The sequence below is a fragment of the Mirounga angustirostris genome, unplaced genomic scaffold (assembly GCF_029215605.1).
Source record: "Mirounga angustirostris isolate CCGP_5_RB_7025 unplaced genomic scaffold, mMirAng1.0.hap1 SCAF_17, whole genome shotgun sequence".
In the NCBI taxonomy this organism is placed as follows: domain Eukaryota; kingdom Metazoa; phylum Chordata; class Mammalia; order Carnivora; family Phocidae; genus Mirounga; species Mirounga angustirostris.
Window position 1 is genome coordinate 48,882,429 of NW_026991725.1, and position 18,696 is coordinate 48,901,124.

Genomic DNA, 18,696 nt, shown 5'->3' on the forward strand with positions numbered 1-18,696 from the left:
TTCTTCAGAACTGTATGCTTTCCTCTGAGGCTTTGGATTTGACATTGCCTTTGATTTTTTTTATATAGTAATTGACATATGCCAGGGCAATAATGGATTGGAATCTTCCTCTGATTGAAGCCTAATGGGTAAATTCTGCTTATATACTTACCACCTATTCCAATTCAACAAGAGTGCCAGATATATTTTGTTAAACTGATTCCAAAGAGTTAGAAGTACGTTGACCTCAACTAATTCCAAAATGCTTCAATCTCTGCATACATTGAATACTTTTTACAATTAAAAAAAAAAAAGATGTTTTGAAGGTAAAATTGACCAATCTTGAAATTGAAAACGCAAAATATGTGCAGGAGCCAAAACTGTAAATCAAGTATTTGGGAAGTAAAGACTGACCAGAAGCTCACTTACATTAAATTCAGAAAAACTTTTATACTTTCTGTAAGTACCTTTTTTTTTTTTTTTAAACCGTGAATCAGAATAGCCACATTTGGAACACTTTCTGTTCTCAGTCAATATTTTTAGATAGTTAGAACCTGGTCCTGAGCCGAATCTGGGCTTGACTCTGGAAAGCAAATCTTTTCACAGCTGCCTCGATGCACAGAAAGCTTTTTGAAAACAGACACTCTAAGGTCTTTTGTTCGCATGGTCACACACCAGTACGCAGATGTTCTGGTATCTACGATGGCCACAGCAGTCTTGATAACCAAAATCAATTTTTCCGGTCTTTAGAAAAAAGATGGCACCGGAACAACCATATCAACAGATCTCAAGCTCCTGTGTGTGTGTGTGTGTGTGAATGAACATTCCATTTTGTTTCCTGCTGGAGTGCTGTGTGTCCATTTTGGGTTGTATATTGTATTTAGGTATTTATGCTTTGACTCACAGTAACTTCTCGTGTTGTAGAATTGATTTGCATTGCACACAAACTGTAAATAAAAAGAAAAGGCAGGAAGAGCCAAAAGAAATAAATAAAAATTTTTAAAAATTGAACTCCCTCCTGAGTCTTCTCCCAAGAGAATCCAAGGTGTGACTCGATGCCTTTCTGGAAAAGAAAAGGATGCTTGATTTTCAAGGTTAAGCAGGACAAGTTAAACAAGGAGGCTGAAACAGAGTCTTCCTGCTTCTCTTGGCACTCCTCCTCTATGCAGTGCACACTCCACGGTGCTTTAAGAGTCAGCCTAGAAAGACGAGGCAGTTGCCCTGGGTTGGTCTTGTGCATTATTCCATTCAGATAAAGAAGCACAACAGAGCTCTTAGGGAGCATCTATGTACACAAGTGCATAGAAGATGGAAAATGAATACAGTCATCTCATTAATTTACACCCCAAACCACTACATCCAGCCCGAGCTCCTCATGAGCCTACCCGAGACACATCTCCCATAGAACGCCAACGACTGACTTCTTCCTAGATCCTCTTCCCATTTCTGACAAGAACAAGCACAAGAGAAAGTACTATTTTGAGAACGAAGAGAAACAAAAATGGCTACTCTTAGGCTCTTTGACTGAAAATAGTGAGCACTCACCATACTTCCACCCCTAGAGACTGGCCAAGCTTGGAATGAGTGAAGTAGCACAAATCAAACATGAGTTAGTAGTGAATCCTAAGGATCACTTCTCTTTCTTTTCTTTTTTTTGAGAGATTGCGAGCAGGAGGAGGGGCAGAGGAAGACAGAGAGATAGAATCTCAAGCAGACTCCATGCTCAGCGCAGAGCCCCACACAGGGCTCGATCGCACAACCCTGAGATCATGACCTGAGCCGAAACCAAGAGTGGGACACTTAACCAACTGAGCCACCCAGGCACCTCCCCCCAGGGGGTCACTTTATATACAGGGCCTCAAATTATCTTACCTAAATAACCCTAAGGGGTTCAGATACACACCAGGATCTCCTTAAGTTCCTTTATTCGTAGGTACATACACTCAGTAGGTACATCACTCAAAATATTCAGAGGATGGTTATAAACATACTCTAAACAACTAGCTGTTAATTCTTTAATACAACTAACCTGTGTTTATGGATTTCACACTAACCAAATTGGCTGACGCAACGATTTTATCTTTGGTATCAATCCAGTTCCTAAACTACCGCTTAAAATGGTTACAATAATTTTAGTAAATAATAGAAATACAATTAAAGGTCTTTATCAGTGCACTTGAAATGTTTTCTCCAAGATTTCCCTCTCCTGGCAGGACCATCCAGATGGAAAGAGAACATCGTGTCTTTCCCCAAAATAAACGGTCCGGACCGCAGCACCTTCCTGCTCAAGCTCCTTTATGGATTCTAAGTCAATTCACACTGCTGCTCAGCCCTTCCGTTCCTCCCTTACGCTGTCTTTCCCTGCCTGAGCACTTGGTTCTAATCAGACCACTTCCTTCCTGCTGCCTTTGGGTTTTGTTAACAAAGTTCTTCCATCCCTTTCCCCACCCCATAGTCTCAACAACTTCCACTGATGAAAGCACATTCTCTGACACTCCTGAAGAGAAGCTGGACTCCGTGGAAGGCTGCCAGGGATGGAAATGCTCCCCCCACACTATTCCAGAAGACACTGTGAAGGGCTCATGTTTGTCTTCAGTAGCCTGCACCTTCTTTCTCTGTCCCTGCCTTCTCAAGAGCACACGCCCACCTCTCTCATTCTCCCGCAAATCCTCCGATCACAGACAGACCCAATAGTATGATAAATAAATCGTACTTGGTGTAGGAATCTCTGCAAAAAAAAAGAGTTGACACAGCAGACCTAAGTGCTTTTCTCAGAAAGGCCTACTTACAAAAGTGGCTCTTGGCTAGCGTTTGGGAAGTTGGATTTTCAGAGGGTTCCCACCATTAACTGATAAGAGTGGTCATCAGTGTTCCTAAACTATATAAATAATACAGTTTATGCGGAACACCTGCTTTCCTTCTGGGAGGCTGAAAGTGGGGACCATGCCAGGCAGACAGTGCCTTCGTGACCAACACCCTCAAAATACCCTGGGCCCTGAGTTTCTAATGAGCTTCCTGGTTGTCAACACTTCACAAGTCACAACTCATTGTTGGGCTATTCAAGCTCTGTGACTCCCCTGCAAGGGGCCCATTAGAAGCTCACGCTTGTTCTGTACTTTTTTCTATAATAAATCGTAACTGTGAGTATAACCAGAGTCAATTCTTGTTATTCATGGTAGTCTTATAAAGTCATCAAGGATGCTGAATTAGCAAATACTGAACCACTGTTCCTAAAGGATTTGTGTGTGTATGTACATTATACAAATATCCTGCACTTTTCCAAAGTTCACATTATGCCATTCCGTCTTTATAGAAGGCCTACTACATTAGGATCTATTTCTGCTAACCAAAAGAAATTGAAGGAGGATTTTTTCCCTTTTACTAAAAAAGCAAAAATAGGGGTGCCTGGGTGGCTCAGTCGTTGGGCGTCTGCCTTCGGCTCAGGTCATGATCCCAGGGTCCTGGGATCAAGCCCTGCATCGGCTCCCTGCTCTGCGGGGAACCTGCTTCTCCCTCTCACACTCGCCCTGCTTGTGTTCCCTCTCTGTCAAATAAATAAATAAAATCTTTAAAAAAATACAAAAGCAAAAATAGCATTCAGCATTTGTTCTGCAGTGAGCTATTATAGAGGGAGCACGTACCCCAAGTAGTGCGAGGAGCGCCCCCATGTTCCTTCCCCAGTTACTACACTCAGCGTCTCGGCATCAAGCTGCCATACTTAGGAACTGCGTCTGTCACCATTTGCGTTTTATCTTGATTTTGTGTATCCGTTAGCAAGATGTGTCCTAAGGTATCAGAAAAGCCTGAGAGAGGTTTTTTTTTTTTTTCCCGAAAGATTTTGTTTATTTATTTGACAGAGAGAGACACAGAGAGAGAGGGAACACAAGCGGGGGGGTGGGAGAGGGAGAAGCAGGCTTCCCACCGAGCAGGGAGCCCGATGCGGGGCTCGATCCCAGGACTCTGGGATCGTGACCTGAGCCGAAGGCAGACGCTTAACGACTGAGCCACTCAGGCGCCCCTGAGAGAGGTTATTTTTCAGGTGTGGGAATGCTCAAAATGTTTTCCATGTAAATTAATGATAATTGCTTCTTTGCTTAATGCCATTTTGGCTTATGAAAGATTTCACAGGAATGCTCTAGTTTTGGATAGTGAAGGAAACCTGTGTGTGTGTGTTTGTGTGTCTAATCTCATAAAGATTGTATCTTAAATCCTAAAAACAACTCATCCTGGTAGATTCTATTTTCTTTATTTTTCAAAAGAAAAATGAAGTTCACAAGGGTTAAATGACTTGCCTGAGGCCCCCCCTCCACCTCTGAATGCAGCTCAGAGTTGGAGTTCCAACTTTGTCCACTTGGCCCCAGAGCTGGGGTCTCCATCCTCTGCTTATCTCTGTGTAAGTGTGAAAATAAAAAGGCAGAGCATAGCCTCATTTGACCTTGGCCAAGAAAGTGTGCACTGGATGACTCCAAGTTTTTACCTCTTCACACGCATCTGTGAACAACTGCAAAAGCAATGTGACTACTGATTTGAGGGTTACAAAATGTGTTAGTGGGTAGGCATGTATATGCTGACACCTTCCAGCAAATCGCTGATTCTGGAGTGGTCCTGGGGACCCCCAACATAGCCGCCAAGGAGAGCTCTAGTTTCCCCTTCCTGCTAAGCCACCAAGGCGGAAAAACAGTATTATCATTGGACCCAAGTGCTAGGATGGGGAGCTTCCAGATTGACCTCTCTCCATCTGTGATTGCTTTGGCCTTTCTTCTGAGATTCTGTTTGGTCTCTCATTTGGCTTGCTTTTCCGTCATCCATTCTCCAGCTCAGCTGCTACGGTTGGCCTCACAGCCTCCCTCTTGGAAGTCAAATCGGAACTGTGGTGAAGACCGGGGAGAGAGGAAGCCTGATGAATCACCTAGGCCGGCTATCCTACAGCTGGAGGATAAATGCCCTTTTCCGTAACAACTGTTTCCACAGATCCTTCCTTTGGAAAATCCTTGCCTCTCTCTCATTAGATGGCTTTCCACACTGGCTTCATGGCCAAAGTAGAGACCAAGACGTGGGCCTAGAAGAAAGGGATAAAGGAGGCCCTAGACCAGACGGGCATGTAAGTGCTTGGGTCCAACCCAGGTCATCATCAGAGTTAAAGCTGGTTGATAAACATCACTCGTGTGAACCTCTGGTATCCTTTTTTTGCAGAGTCAGCAAGTTAAAAGAATCTGGGTTCCTCGTGTGACCAAAGATTTCATCAACCATGCTGATATAATGAGGCCTCGATAAAAACTCTCCAACGATGGGGCTTGAGGAGCTTCTGGGATGGGGAAAATACTGATGTGCCCAGAGGGTGATGTGCCTGAAGAAGGCATGGAAGCTCTGTGGACACCTCTACTCCAAGACCTTGCCCTACGTACCTCCTCCATTTGGCTTTCCTGAGTTGTATCCTTTATAAAACAAAACTGTGATCATGCGTATAGTGTTTCCTGAGTTCTGTAAGTGGGGCCAGCAAACTACTGAATCCCAAAGGGGGTGTCGTGGAAACCCTGTTTGCAGCCAGTGGGGCAGAAGTACTTGAGGACATTCAGGACTTGAGTCTGGGATCCAAGGCAAGGGCAGTCGTGGAACTGAGCCCTTAAACCTCTGGAGTTTGATATTATCTCCAGGAGTTTGATATTATCTCCAGGTATAGTGTCAACACTGAATTAAATTACTGGACACCCAGGTGGTGTCAGACAATTACTGTTGGAACAACACACTTGCTCTCGCTAAGTCATTCTCTTTCTCTCCCCCACCAGACCCCATTATATAAACTAGCCCCTCCCTAGAGATGAGTAATGATTTTTTTTCTTTTAGAGAGGGAGGGGGAGGAAGTAGCAGAGGGAGAGGGAGAGAGAGAATCTCCAGCAGACTCGTGCTCAGTGCGGAGGCTGATGTGGCTCTCGATCTCACCACCCTGAGATCATGACCTGAGCCGAAATCAAGAGTCAGACGCTTAACCAACTGAGCCACCCAGGCGCCCTAATCCTCTTTTTTTTCTTTTTAACAAATGTTCTGATAAAGAACTGATTTTACATTTACCAGTATTTAATACCATAAGTGAATGGAAAATAATCACCTTCTTTGATATCTCTAATTGTCTTATCTTTACAAAAATGTATCTATAAACAAACACATCAGTGATAACTTGAAGGTATCACTCAAATCACAGAAGCCCTAGAGAACAACTTTCACAGACTATATTAAAAACTTGTTTAATTGAAGCTTCCAGAACACTAGCTGTTTCAGCAAAACAATTTCTATAGATATTGTGACCTTGTAAAGAAATATAAAAGAGACTCTGAGCTCAGGACAGTAGAGTAAACATACATGCTGCCCCCTTTCTTCCCAAGAGCACAATGCAATGCCAGTAAAAATATTTTTCGAAAGAAGAAATCCATGGTGGCACTGAAAACACAGAGTGCTATCAGTGAATAAGTCATTGTAAAGGCTTTCTTCTAAAAAGAAGATAGTTGGGACTGTATTGACAAGTCAACCAAAACTGGAACCTGCAATACATCATCAGAGTTACAGATAGGAGCTCTTTCTTCCTGAAAGAACTCTGGAGAGCCTCCAAGCTCGGAGTGAGTCAATGGCTATTGGGAGCCAAAGAACGGCCTACAAAGAAGTGGCTGTCAGGCAGGAATCAGGGCATCTGAGTGGAGAATTGTCTACAGAAACGCTAGGCCAGTTGGCTCTTGGGCCTGTTCTCTGTAGACTAAAGTCTGCAGTACTGGGTCCTAGCTGGAGCCCCTAGAACAGCTCTCTCTAGAGGGGAAGGTTTGCCTGGTGAGTGCCCATGGTGTTGGTGGCCAGGCTAGCGAACGAGTCAAAGAGCCTCTAGAACAGACAGAGAGGGGAAAAGAAATAAAATATATAAAAGATGTCACCCGAAGGTTAAAGTTCCCCTTACCTTAGTTAATCCTGGGATGAGGGTTATAGGGGAGGGTCCTGAATCTCTTCTACCTAACCACACACCCTAAAGGGAAACCTGCCTACTGGTATACCCTGTCCATCGAAACACAGTACACAACCAATCCTCCCATTCAAGAAAGAAGACTGTTGAGTAAATAAACCCACCTAAATACAAAGAAAGCCCATGTTAGCTACCCATACTCATTGACATGGTCTTTGATTCATAAATATGAAGTCAATAAAGAATTTCATACCGTGGGTATTGGTCCACTAGGGTGGCCACAACGAAGTACCAAGAATGGGAATCTGAAACAACAGAAACTTATTTTCTCACAATTCTGTAGGCTTTAGAAGTATGAGATCAAGGTGTGGGCAGGGCTGGCTTCTTCTGAGGGCCTCTCTCTGTGGCTGGCAGATGGCCCCCTTCTCCCTACATCCTCACATGATCTTCCCTCCATGTATGTCTATGTCCTCCTCTCTTCATAGAAGGACATCGATCATAGCGGATGAGGGCCCCTCCTAATGACTTCAGTTCAGCTAAATCATCTCTTTAAAGACCCAAGCTCCAAACACGCTCATATTCTCAGGTTCTGGGAGTTAGGACTTCAACACATGAATTTTGAGGGTATGTAATTCAGCCCGAAATAGCATGAAAGGCAAAGACCGAGATGAATAAACCAAAACTCACCCAGAAGAAACAGAAATAACATGAGGAGCTAAATGAGAAATTTTATGTTCTAACTAGTACTACTCAAAGGTTTAATAGATTTTACAACTTTACATACTTTTGGGGGCACCTGGGTGGCTCAGTGGGTTGAGTGTCTGACTCTTGGTTTCGGCTCAGGTCACGATCTCAGGGTCGTGAGACTGAGCCTCGCGTCGGGCTCCACACTGGGTATGGAACCTACCTGAGATTCTCTCTCTCTCTACCCCTGCCCTTCCTTTCTCTCTCTCTCTGCCCCTGCCCTTCCTCTCTCTCTCTCTTTAAAGCAAACAAACAAAACATACTTCTGTGGAAAAAAAGCTGTGAGCATTAAAGTGTATTGGTGTTTTAAAAGTATAGTTTTCTAAAAATAGAAAAAAAAATCAACCAGAAGGGCTGAGTAACAGAATGACCACAACAATTATAACAGAAATCAGTAAACTATGCTGGTAAATCAGAATAAAATACTGACTGTAGGGAAAAAGGGGGGGCTCCATTGAAAACAGCACAAAAGATGAGGAGTTTGAAGGAAAGTTTAAGCATTCTAAACTTGATTTATTCTGAGATATTTATTTGCTTTAGACTTTCTTAGAAAAATGTAAACTTAGGTATGCATGTTAAAAATATAAGGGTGGCTGTGGCCCGAGGTGGGTGGCCTAACTGAGCATCTCATTCTTGGTGGGGGTGGGGGACATTAGCTTTCCCAAAGTGTCATTTCCCAGCTCCTGGCTTTACACGAGGACCCACTTGCAGCCCTTCACAGGGCACAGGGCTCACAGCCTCAATTCCCATCCCTGCATGGGTGTCTACACACTGATCCCCAAGGAACACGTCGGGTTCAGCTCTCTCTGAAGGCCACGAGTCTTCAATTCCGCTCACCACAAGGGTGAAGTGCCTTCATTTCTGACACCTGGAGAACTCCCTTTCTTGCCTTCGAGGTCAGCTAAGAATTATAAAACAATTTAAAAAAATGTTTCATCTTACATTTCCATGTGTTTGGAAGAGGAAGTGGGAGGACTCCCCCATCAGCTCAGCCTACCATTTGACCCAGAAGTCTGTACTGTGAACAAATATAGTTAATAATGGAATAAAACAGTTTTACAGCATTTACAGTGTGTGAGGCACTATTCTTTTTTTTTTTTTTTAAAGATTTTATTTATTTATTTGAGAGAGAGAGAATGAGAGACAGAGCATGAGAGGGAGGAGGGTCAGAGGGAGAAGCAGACTCCCCGCCGAGCAGGGAGCCCGATGCAGGACTCGATCCCGGGACTCCAGGATCATGACCTGAGCCGAAGGCAGTCGCCCAATCATCTGAGCCACCCAGGTGCCCGTGAGGCACTATTCTAACAACACTCTGAAATAGGCACTAAAATCCTCATCTTACAGATGAGAAGCTTAGGCGAGAAGAAGTAACTTACTTGCTCAAGGTCACACAGCTAGTAAGTATCAGAAGCAGTTTGGCTCTTAACTGCTAAAGACTGTTCCCATGATACCCTATGTGCCCTTGAACCAGTACCTTCTGTCCCCTCCAACATCCAACTAGACATATTGGTAGGATTACACCTCCTGGCGGCTGGGTGGGGGCACACGATGGCTCTGACCAATGAGCTGTGAAAGAGGTTGACCAGTCGCTTCTGGGCCAGAGCATTTCATCACACGAACAAGTCCCTGGAGAGCTCTCTTATCTCTGACACAGTATCCCGCAATGTTTGAAATGGTGGCTATTGCATCAGCCAAGGACTCAATTAACTATGCCCGCCAATGACTTACAACGGACAAGCACCGAAAGATAAAAAATAGAAGCCATTTCCTAGCTGAAGCTGCTGATGTTTGGGGGTTATTGTTCATAAAATTCAAGTTATTTACGTGAACAAGTAAGGTGTGCTTCTGCTTTTTAAAAGAATTCATAAATGTTTTTAAAATGCCTACTTTTCATTTCAAATGCAGTTAATATTGATAGAGATTAACCCACAGAAACCAAACGTCTCAGGAGTTCTCAACATTTTTGAAGAATTCAAAGCGGTCCTTGGACCACAATGTGTGAGAATCGCTATACCAGGCAAACACTAACCAAATGAAAGCCTAGGGAGTGATATTAATACCAGATCAACAGCCCGAAAGGGCAAAGACATTAGAGATAAAGGCAGATCTTTCCATAGTGATAAAAAGATATAACCACCAAAAATAAAATAACCCTGTGCATATACGTGCCTAAAAGCCTTTGCTTAAAAGGTAGACAATAAAAAAGAAAGACCCGATCACATGGAAAAACTGCTAACGTCACGGACAAGGAAGCAGATTTTACGTGCCTCTTGCAGAAATTGACAGAGGAAGCAGAGAGGTGGGAGGTCATGTCAAGATGTGGACAAGAGCATTCAGAAGGCTGGTCCCCTAGAAAGCATTTTCAAAGCCCTGTCTCCACGGCGTGGAAACGGCACCTTCTCCTCAGGCGCACATGGGGCAGTGACTACTCAGGACCATTTCCACGCCCCAGAGGACATCCGAACAAGCAGAGAAGAACCAGTATGGTATAGGGCATAATTCTCTGGCCCCTAGGCAACTCAATGAGAAAATCAACACATATGTTTGGAAAATAAGAAACAAGGAGTTAAAAAAGAAAAAAAAAGCAATGGCCATTTATAAAATGTAATGGACTCAGTGATAAAAAAGTTTTTTAAAAAAGGCACCAAACACAGTATTTGTGGTGCACAGAAGTGCTATCCGAAGGAGGATGTATATAGGCTTTTGTATATTTGAAAAGAAGAAATAGTACACATGAGCCCAGAGCCGCAGTCCTGTTCAAAATTACTGTTAACATAACTGCTTCCTGACTAGGACTGTTGATTGTGGCTAAAATAAACCAGAGTCCTTCCCAGGAAAATATAAAACCTCTGTAATTTTCAGGGCTTACTAGGTGTTCACACTGTGACGCCTTCCCAGCCCCGGCTCCGGATCCCTGCACAACCTCATCTTGGTCCGTTTGCCTCCTGACTCACTCTTCCCCGGCCACAAAGGCCTTCTCTGGATTTCTCAAACTTGCAAGGTTCTCTCCAGCCTCTGAGACCTCACATGGGACGTCTGGCCACTCCCTGGAGGCGGCAACTGCCCGCTCCCCCTTCCCTGGCCAACTTCGGCCCCTCCCCGAGACCTCAGCCACCATCTGGCCATAGAGCTCTGTGTCAGCTCCGCCACAGCAGCTGGTCTCCTCCCTCACAGCTCTTACCACAATCAGAGAAAACACCCCGATGTGGGCGAGTACCTGCTTAATGTCCGTCTCCTCCAGCCAGACAGTAAGCGGTTAAAAAAAAGGGGGGGACGGATTTGGTTTTTAGGTGCTACTGCTAGTTTTCACGATATAAAGAACCATGTTTGATAAATGAATAAATGCCGCCACCAATGTGCTCACTTCTCCTCCCCAAGAGTGACTGGACACTCTCAGTTTAGACGCACTAACTACTGTGGAACAATGCAGAAAGCACACACGTGCATTTAGAGACCTGTCTCCCTGAGTCTAAGGGAGTTACACAGGCAAAATTACAGGACTGACGAAGTAAGAAATTGGGCAATTCTGCACAACAGACAGCGCTAACGTGATGGATGCTCAGGGCACTGCACAGTGGCAGTCGATGGCCTCCCCTACACAGCCCCTGCCCTCCCTCAGCCTGCCCTCCCTTCTCGTCTTCCAAGGCTCTCTGCACTCTGGGGACGTTGGCCTTCTCACACATTCCTCAGCCTTGCTGTGCTCCTCTCCACATCAGGGCCTTTGCATATGCTGTTCCCTCTGTTTGAAATGCTCTTCCCCTTAAATCTCAGTACCAATATCATTTCCTCAGGGAAGGCTTTCCCGAGTCTCAAACTCTGTCAGGCTCTCCTGTTGTGTGTTCCAGCGAGCACCCTGTACGTTGCTCACCGTGGTCTCCAATTGGGGATCTGTGTAGTGATCTGTCTGATCTCTGCCTCCCCCACTAGAACAAAAGCTCCAGGAGGGCAGGAGCCGTGTCTTTTACCACAGCTGGACGCATGCCTTCCAGCAGAGCTTAGCACGTAATTGGCACTCCATGTTTGCTGAGAGAACAGAGGATGCACTAGGGAAGGAAAAATATTAATTTGGATTTAGGGCAAAGACCTTACTAGGTGTAATAGGGAAAAAAAAGTTGATTTCATCTCAAACGTGCAAACATATGCACAAATGTGGACGGAAGAAAGGTGAGCTGCCCCTGGGGATTCTGCGCATCAAGAGGATTCACGGTGCAGCCTCCACCCCCAGGAGACCTCAGAGGCAAGCACAGATGACCACAGGTCAGAGATGACTGAGCGCCGTTCCTCTAAAAGATGGCAGGCGGATTGGAGGCCTGGGGACGGATGACCCCAAACTCCTTCCCACCCTCAGAATCTCGGAGATGAAGTAACTCACAAGCTTCTTTATGAATGAAGTGCAGGCATGAGAGCCCGCTCCACTAATCCTAGCAGTCGGCCAAGTCCACCGAATGAAATCCCAGTAAAGGAAACGAATCCGGATCAGCACAGCCACTTAGAGAAAACTGTTTCCCCACCTGACATTTACATGTCTCTATTACAAATTTGGGGGTGGGGGCTTAGGTTCCCACATCAATTCATAAAAGCCCACTTGACCGGTAAAGTGCCTGATGCTACAGGGAAATGCTCGCCAAGTCTGGGCGCCGCTCCCCTGGGACACAGCTCTGGGCAGTGGACCGGATGTCACTTTTCTCACATGCCACCTGCCAAGCAGTCATGGGAATTCCCTACACCTCCGGCCATTTTATATTTCCTTGAAAGAAAAGCAGTTCCCGCCTGTCTTGCTTCCCTCAAAGGGCAGCTGTGTTTAGGTTCTGGGGGTGCAGGACCCGACAACATCGCTCCTACCACAGCCACTGCCTTACAGAGCTACAAGCTTGCAGGGCTGGGAGGCATCACTCCAGCTGGTCCTCCAACCCCTCTGCTTGTCTAACGTGTGATCTCACCGCCGCAAAGGCCAAGTGGAAAGGGGGCACTTATTAAATCACAGAGCACTGTCCCAGGACGAGGCTGAAAACCAAGTAAGTACTCTACAGCAACCCAGACTTGAACAAAAAGAGTCTTCTTATAGCGGTGTTTCCCAAATGTCAGCTTTTCAAATACCACCTTTAGAATTCTTTGCTGTGTTCATATTTCACCTGCACCATATATGCTTAATGTTTTCCTTTATATCAACTCACTATTATGCTTCTATAATAATATATTATTACATAAATATTAAGCTTATTATGGTACATATGATGCTTATTTTTCTGCTTATACGATTTAATTGAATAAGGAAATTTTATATTGCTGTGAAATTACAGGTTTCAAATGTTACTCATTTTTATTTCATTGAAATATGCAACTATTAAAATGGAAAGTGTTTCTCAACATATTTTCGAAAATCACCTTGCCTAACACACTTTGGGAAATTCTGATCCTGGATACACCGCAAAAAGATTCCTTCACCAAACTGCCCACACATTTATTTCATTAATACAAGACTAAATTCTATTATCAAAGTGCTAAATAAATAAACAGCTTGAGAGGCCTTTGGGTAGAGACTGACTGGGGCATCAGCAATGCAAACATCCTTCTGTGAAGCCTGCTTTGAAGAAGTCTCTTTGAGAAGAAGAGCTACAGACACCTGGAAGACTCAAAATACATTTTTTGGCATAAGGGCGGTTAACCAGAATTCACTGACAATTGATAAAAATACACCATTATTACTTATATTAGCTTCCTGTTGCTGTTCTAACAAATTATCACAAACTTAGGGGCTTAACACACACTCAAATTTCATGTCTGTGTGAATTCCCTGTATGTACCAAACTAAATTTGATTTTCTCCTGTAAATCTCTCACGTCAGTTTGATTTCCAGTCCAGCTGGAAGGACCTTGAAGGACAGAGGAAAATTCTTCCTCCCCAATAGTATGCACCAGGTTTTCTAGGAGTCAAATATATGCATGTTCTGGAATAAAGTGTGATCTAAGACCCAGAAAAGAAACCCACTACCCGCCCTCCCCCCCCAAAAAAACCACACTCATTCCCTTATAGTCCTGGAGATCAGAAGTCCAAAGTCAGTTTCACTGGACTGAAGTTAAGGTGTCCCTTCAGGGGCTCAGAACTCATTTTCTGTCCTTTTCCAGCTTCCCTGTATCCCTTGGCTTGTGGCCCCTTCCTCCATCTTCAAAACCAGCAGAATAGCATCTTTTCAGTCGCCACCTTTTCTTCTTCTGCCTCAAATCTCTCTGCCTCCCTTTTATAAGGACACTTGTGATCACATTTTGGGACCCAAACACATAATCCAGCATGATCTCCCTGTCTCAATATCCTTAATTTATTATTAACACATCAACAAAGTCCCTTCTGCCATAATAAGGTGCCATTCACAGATTCCAGGGATCAAGACGTGCATATTTTGGGGGGGGGGAGGGGGCTGTTATTCAGTCTACCACATTACTTTCTTAAATGTTCAACATGAAAATTCAGTTGAGGGGCTCTAACAGACCTTTACAATGGCAACTCACTGATGTGTATATGAAATCTTTGGTCATCTTATGTCCTTCAAGGACATTAGTCATATTTTCTAGCTCTTTGAAAGGACACACTGGTCTCCTCAATCTTAGTACTGACACTGTGAAGGCAGATGTCCCTCTTTGTCATTTTGGTTTCTTTCAGAAAACAAGGAAGTGCTCAAAGGTTAAGAGAGAAGCATCAGAAGGATTGGGCCAAATTTGGGACATCTGAACATCAAAAAGAATGATGAGGATTGGCACACATTAGCAAAACTTCATGGAACAGTCTGTTCTTGGTGCTGTTTCTACCATCGGAACCATGCCTCTGTGGTCTTTCTTGGTGATGACCTTAAGGTTTGGCCAATGCCAAAATGAGGTCTCAGGAACTACTATGTTAGTCAAGTCAATCCCAATCATTTTCTTGTGTTAGTGCTCTTTTCAAAAGGCCCTGTCCTCTTGAGCATGAACTTTAAGGAACGGTTTGGTAAACCAGCACCATGACTCCCCATTCTGGAACGGCACCTGGGTAGTCTGACATGAGCCCTTTGTGCCCAGCCATCCATACATTTCGGCTTGAACTGAAGGGCACTGAACTCTGTATTTCCACAAGGTGATCTCCTTGGCTCGGTTCCCCAACCCTCAGTCCCAGGCACAGTTTAGGTCTCCAGTACTGGGATTTTCACTTAACTGCTAATCCTTTCCCTCATTAGGCTTGGTCATCGGCATATGAACAGGGCAGTTACTGGTGTTGGTCTGGCCCTTTTTAAATCTATGTGAGAAGACTGGAACCCAAATTCCTAAACTGATGATAATTAGCTTTGTGGTTATGTCCTAAATACAATGTATTTTGTTAGTAAGGTTTTGGTAGTTGATTCCAAAAGAGCCAGCTGGCCATTATCTTACCCTATTGTTTTTCTCATTTAATGAAAACCAAAAGACTAATTCAGTAGGTCAGTAAATCAAATAGAGATATTTACAACAAAAGTGGCATCCTTCTCCAGTGTCCCTGGCTCCTCATTATACACTCAGGTCACAATAAAAATCCAGATGGGGCTGCCACCCTGTTCTCAATACCTACGGATATAATGGCCTTTTTGCTTTTGACAAAAGGAATAAAGGCTGATTGTAGTCTTGGCAGGGATATAATTTTTTATCCTCAGAGAATCTCTCAGTCCCTCTGAAGGAAAATGGCTGACTCTGCCCTATTTCTGAGGAGCAAATGTGCACATTAGAAAACCACCAGCATAACTGCAATCTCTCTGGGAGGCCACCACAGAGAAAACACAGCTTATTTTGGCAACTAAGTGGAAAAATACCTCCTGTTTGCCTATGTACACATGTATGCATCCAGGGCTGGGACGGAGCTGAGGACTGGGAGGTATGGAGGAAGAAGGGAAAAGGATGGGGGTAAAATATGAGATCAGAACCATGGTGAGGATGGTACGTGTTTGTCTATGTAACTCTGCGTGTACTTCTGTGCACGTGAGTGGGATCTGTAGCTGCAATGTGGGCACGGGAGAGACAACATGAACGGAGAGTGCTCACATTCAATGGAGACACTGGTTCCCAAACTCGGCAGCACAATGAAACATCTGGGAAGCCTTAAAGATGTGGAAGCTTGAGCCCCACCCCTGGAGACTCTAGTCTAACTGGTATAAGTAGTGTGGGGAGTGGAACAATGGTCCCTGGAAGGTGTCTACATTCCAGTCCCCGGAACCTGTAAATATGTTATAGTACATGGCCAAGAGGTATTAACATTGCTAACCAACTGACCTTAAAATGGGGAAATTATCCTAGATTATCTGGGTGGGCCAGATGGAATCACAAAGGTCCTTAAGAGCAGAAGAGGGAGACAGAAGTTAAAGGTCAGGGTGATGTGATTTAGCAGGACTCAGTTCACTGGTGTTGGCTCTGAAGATGGAGGAGGCGGCCATGAGCCAAGGAATGGAGGAAGCCTCTAGAAGCTGGAAAAGGCAAGGAAATTAATTCTCCCCTGGAGCCTCCACAAAGGAATGCAGCCCTGCCCACACCTTGCTTTTTCTTTAGCCCAGGTCGATCTGGGTCAGATTTCTGACCTCCAGAACTATAAGATGATAAATGTGTGTTGTTTTTAAGCCACTAAGTTTGTGGTAATTTGTTACAACAATAAAAGAAATCTAAAACACTGGGATGGCCTGAGCTTCCAGGAGTTTAAAAGCCCCCCGGGTGATTCTAATGGGCAGCAAAGTATGATAACCACCAGACTACAGGGAAGACAAGACAAGGACATGCTGGTATGATTGCTTATGCTGGAAAGATGCATGGTGATCTCACCCGGGAAGTCAGCAAGTCACCCACCAAAGAATGTACCATCCGTTCTTAGCCACCTACCCAGAAATGACTACACAGTGGCTTACCAAGGCACATCACAGGATGGGCATGCTTCACCATCCTGGTGGCTAGAATCCTTCCTAGTCTGACCGCTAAATAGGCTATATTTCCTTTAGAGAAAGAATGATCAGGGGCGCCTGGGTGGCTTATTGGGTTGGCTCAGGTCATGATCTCAGGGTCGTGGGATTGAGCCTGAGGTAGGCCTGGGCACTCAGTGAGGAGCCTGCTTAAGATTCTCTCCCTCTCCCTCTGCCCCTCCTCCTTCTCTAAAATTAATAAATTTTTTTTTTTAAAGAACAATTATACCTATGATGAGCAGATTTTCTCTAGAGCTTAGTTTCTTACTAACACTCTCTCTAGGAAGGAACTGGCCAATCACTGAATTATACGCAAATATATTAATTAGTACATTCATGTTAGCACCATCAGGAAAAGGACTCAAATATCCTCCCCTCTGTGCTTAAACTAGTAATAACCACTATTAGCATTATAAAGATAGAGGGTTTCTCCATTTGCTTTAGCAATCTACTTATAAATAAATGAATTTATTTATTTATGATAAATGCAGTACTGTTAGGGGAAGAAAGGAACTCATTCTTTATGGAGATCGAGACAAGAAATACTTGCTGTAGAGTTCTGACAGGTGCAGCCCTGCCCTCAGAGTGAGCATCGTCCATTCCCAGGGCTGCCGTGCTCCCAGGTCTGTGGTCATTTTTCTTGAAAGCCATGCCACCGTGAGCCTCCATGGCACTGCCAACAGAGCTAAAACCTTAGAACCTCCCACTTTTCTCTCCTTCTGTTGTCTTCCTCAGAGAGGAAGGGCAATGTGGTAGAAAAAGCAGTCACGAGAATCAGATGACCCGTGCTGGAATTTCGATGCTGTCACTTACAAGTGATATGACATTAGGAGGCCCCTCAGCCACTCTGAGCTCCATCGCTAGCAAAGAGGGCTAGCGTCACCTTCATGATGCTGCGTACTGATTAAATGCAATGACACAGATGGAGACCCCATCGTTCCTATGCTTTCACACGTCACCTCCACATGTCAGAAACTTCTGACATCCCTTCTTGTTGGTCCTGTGCTCTCACTGAGCTCTGGTACCAAACCTCCAACTGTCTACTCAACACTGCCACTCGGATGGCTCACTGGCATCTCTAACTGGACATGTCCCAACTGGACTTGGGATCTCCACTTACAGACCACTGGCCCCCCGGCCCCGCAACTGTCCATCACAGTACAAGTACCATCAGTCACCTGCCTCTGTCCTCTTCCTCTCCATTCCAACCACCGCAGGGCTCCTACCAGGCCCTGTCCCCTCGCACCACATGCCCCAAGCATGGGAACTTTTCAGGTAGGCCCCAACAAAGCTCTGTTTTCCCCAAGCCATCCTGCTGTGGTTTGCAAATTAATCTTGCTCCAACCAGACCTGTCACATCAAGTCCTGAACAGAGATCTTCAAGCACTGTCCCACAGTCTGGAATTTATGAGGGAAGAGGAGCCAGCTCCACTGGGTATGTGGATGACACAGGGTCCCCGCGGCCCGAAGTGCCACACACCAGTGTATGACACTCTGAGCAATTTCATCCCATTATCACATAAAGGTAAAGCTCCTGGGACATGTGGCTCATAAAACAAAGTATTTTTTAAAGCAGCGACAAAGGACTAGAAATTTCTTACCAAATTTTTTTACATAGTGTTCAGCTAACTAGAATCTAAACCTGCCACAAAGCACCCTCAACTGTGTTGAACTGTAATAATCCATCAATGCTAAACTACGTGTTTTGTAGTATTAAAATCATTTAACAAATATTCGAGCCTTTAGTATTTATGCTAAACGGCAAACGTGGTCAACCCCAGACATGTTCTTACCGTTTTGTTCATCTAGTTCATTCCCAATTTCCTTCCCCATCTGTTTCTGGCGACTTATAATAGAGGACAGGGCATCCAGGCCTGCATCCTGTTCTGAAAGAAAAAGTAAAAGAGGCCACTAAATACCAAAGGAAAACAACTTGAAGTCCATACCCAGGCATGTAATACAATTCAATATACTGTAAAAATAACACTTAGGTCAGGAAAAGAGAAAAAACAGTTAATATTAAAGAGAAAATAAAGAAAAAAAATATGAAATACCTACCTCATACCTTAAACTAAAATGATTCCCAGAT

The 18,696-nt window shown here is 44.4% G+C and overlaps 1 protein-coding gene across 8 annotated transcripts in view; it reads right to left on the reverse strand.

Annotated features, from left to right (window-relative positions):
- STX8 (syntaxin 8) overlaps positions 1–18,696 on the reverse strand; it is a 246,407-nt gene that overhangs the window by 166,188 nt on the left and 61,523 nt on the right. For all 8 annotated transcript variants that reach the window (XR_008507235.2, XR_008507236.2, XM_064582128.1 and 5 more), the window contains exon 6: positions 18,401–18,493. Coding sequence is in view for 6 of the 8 variants with exons in the window: in XM_064582128.1 (XP_064438198.1) it covers positions 18,401–18,493 (93 nt within the window). In the remaining 2 variants the exon portion in view is untranslated. The remainder of the gene's footprint in view (positions 1–18,400; positions 18,494–18,696) is intronic.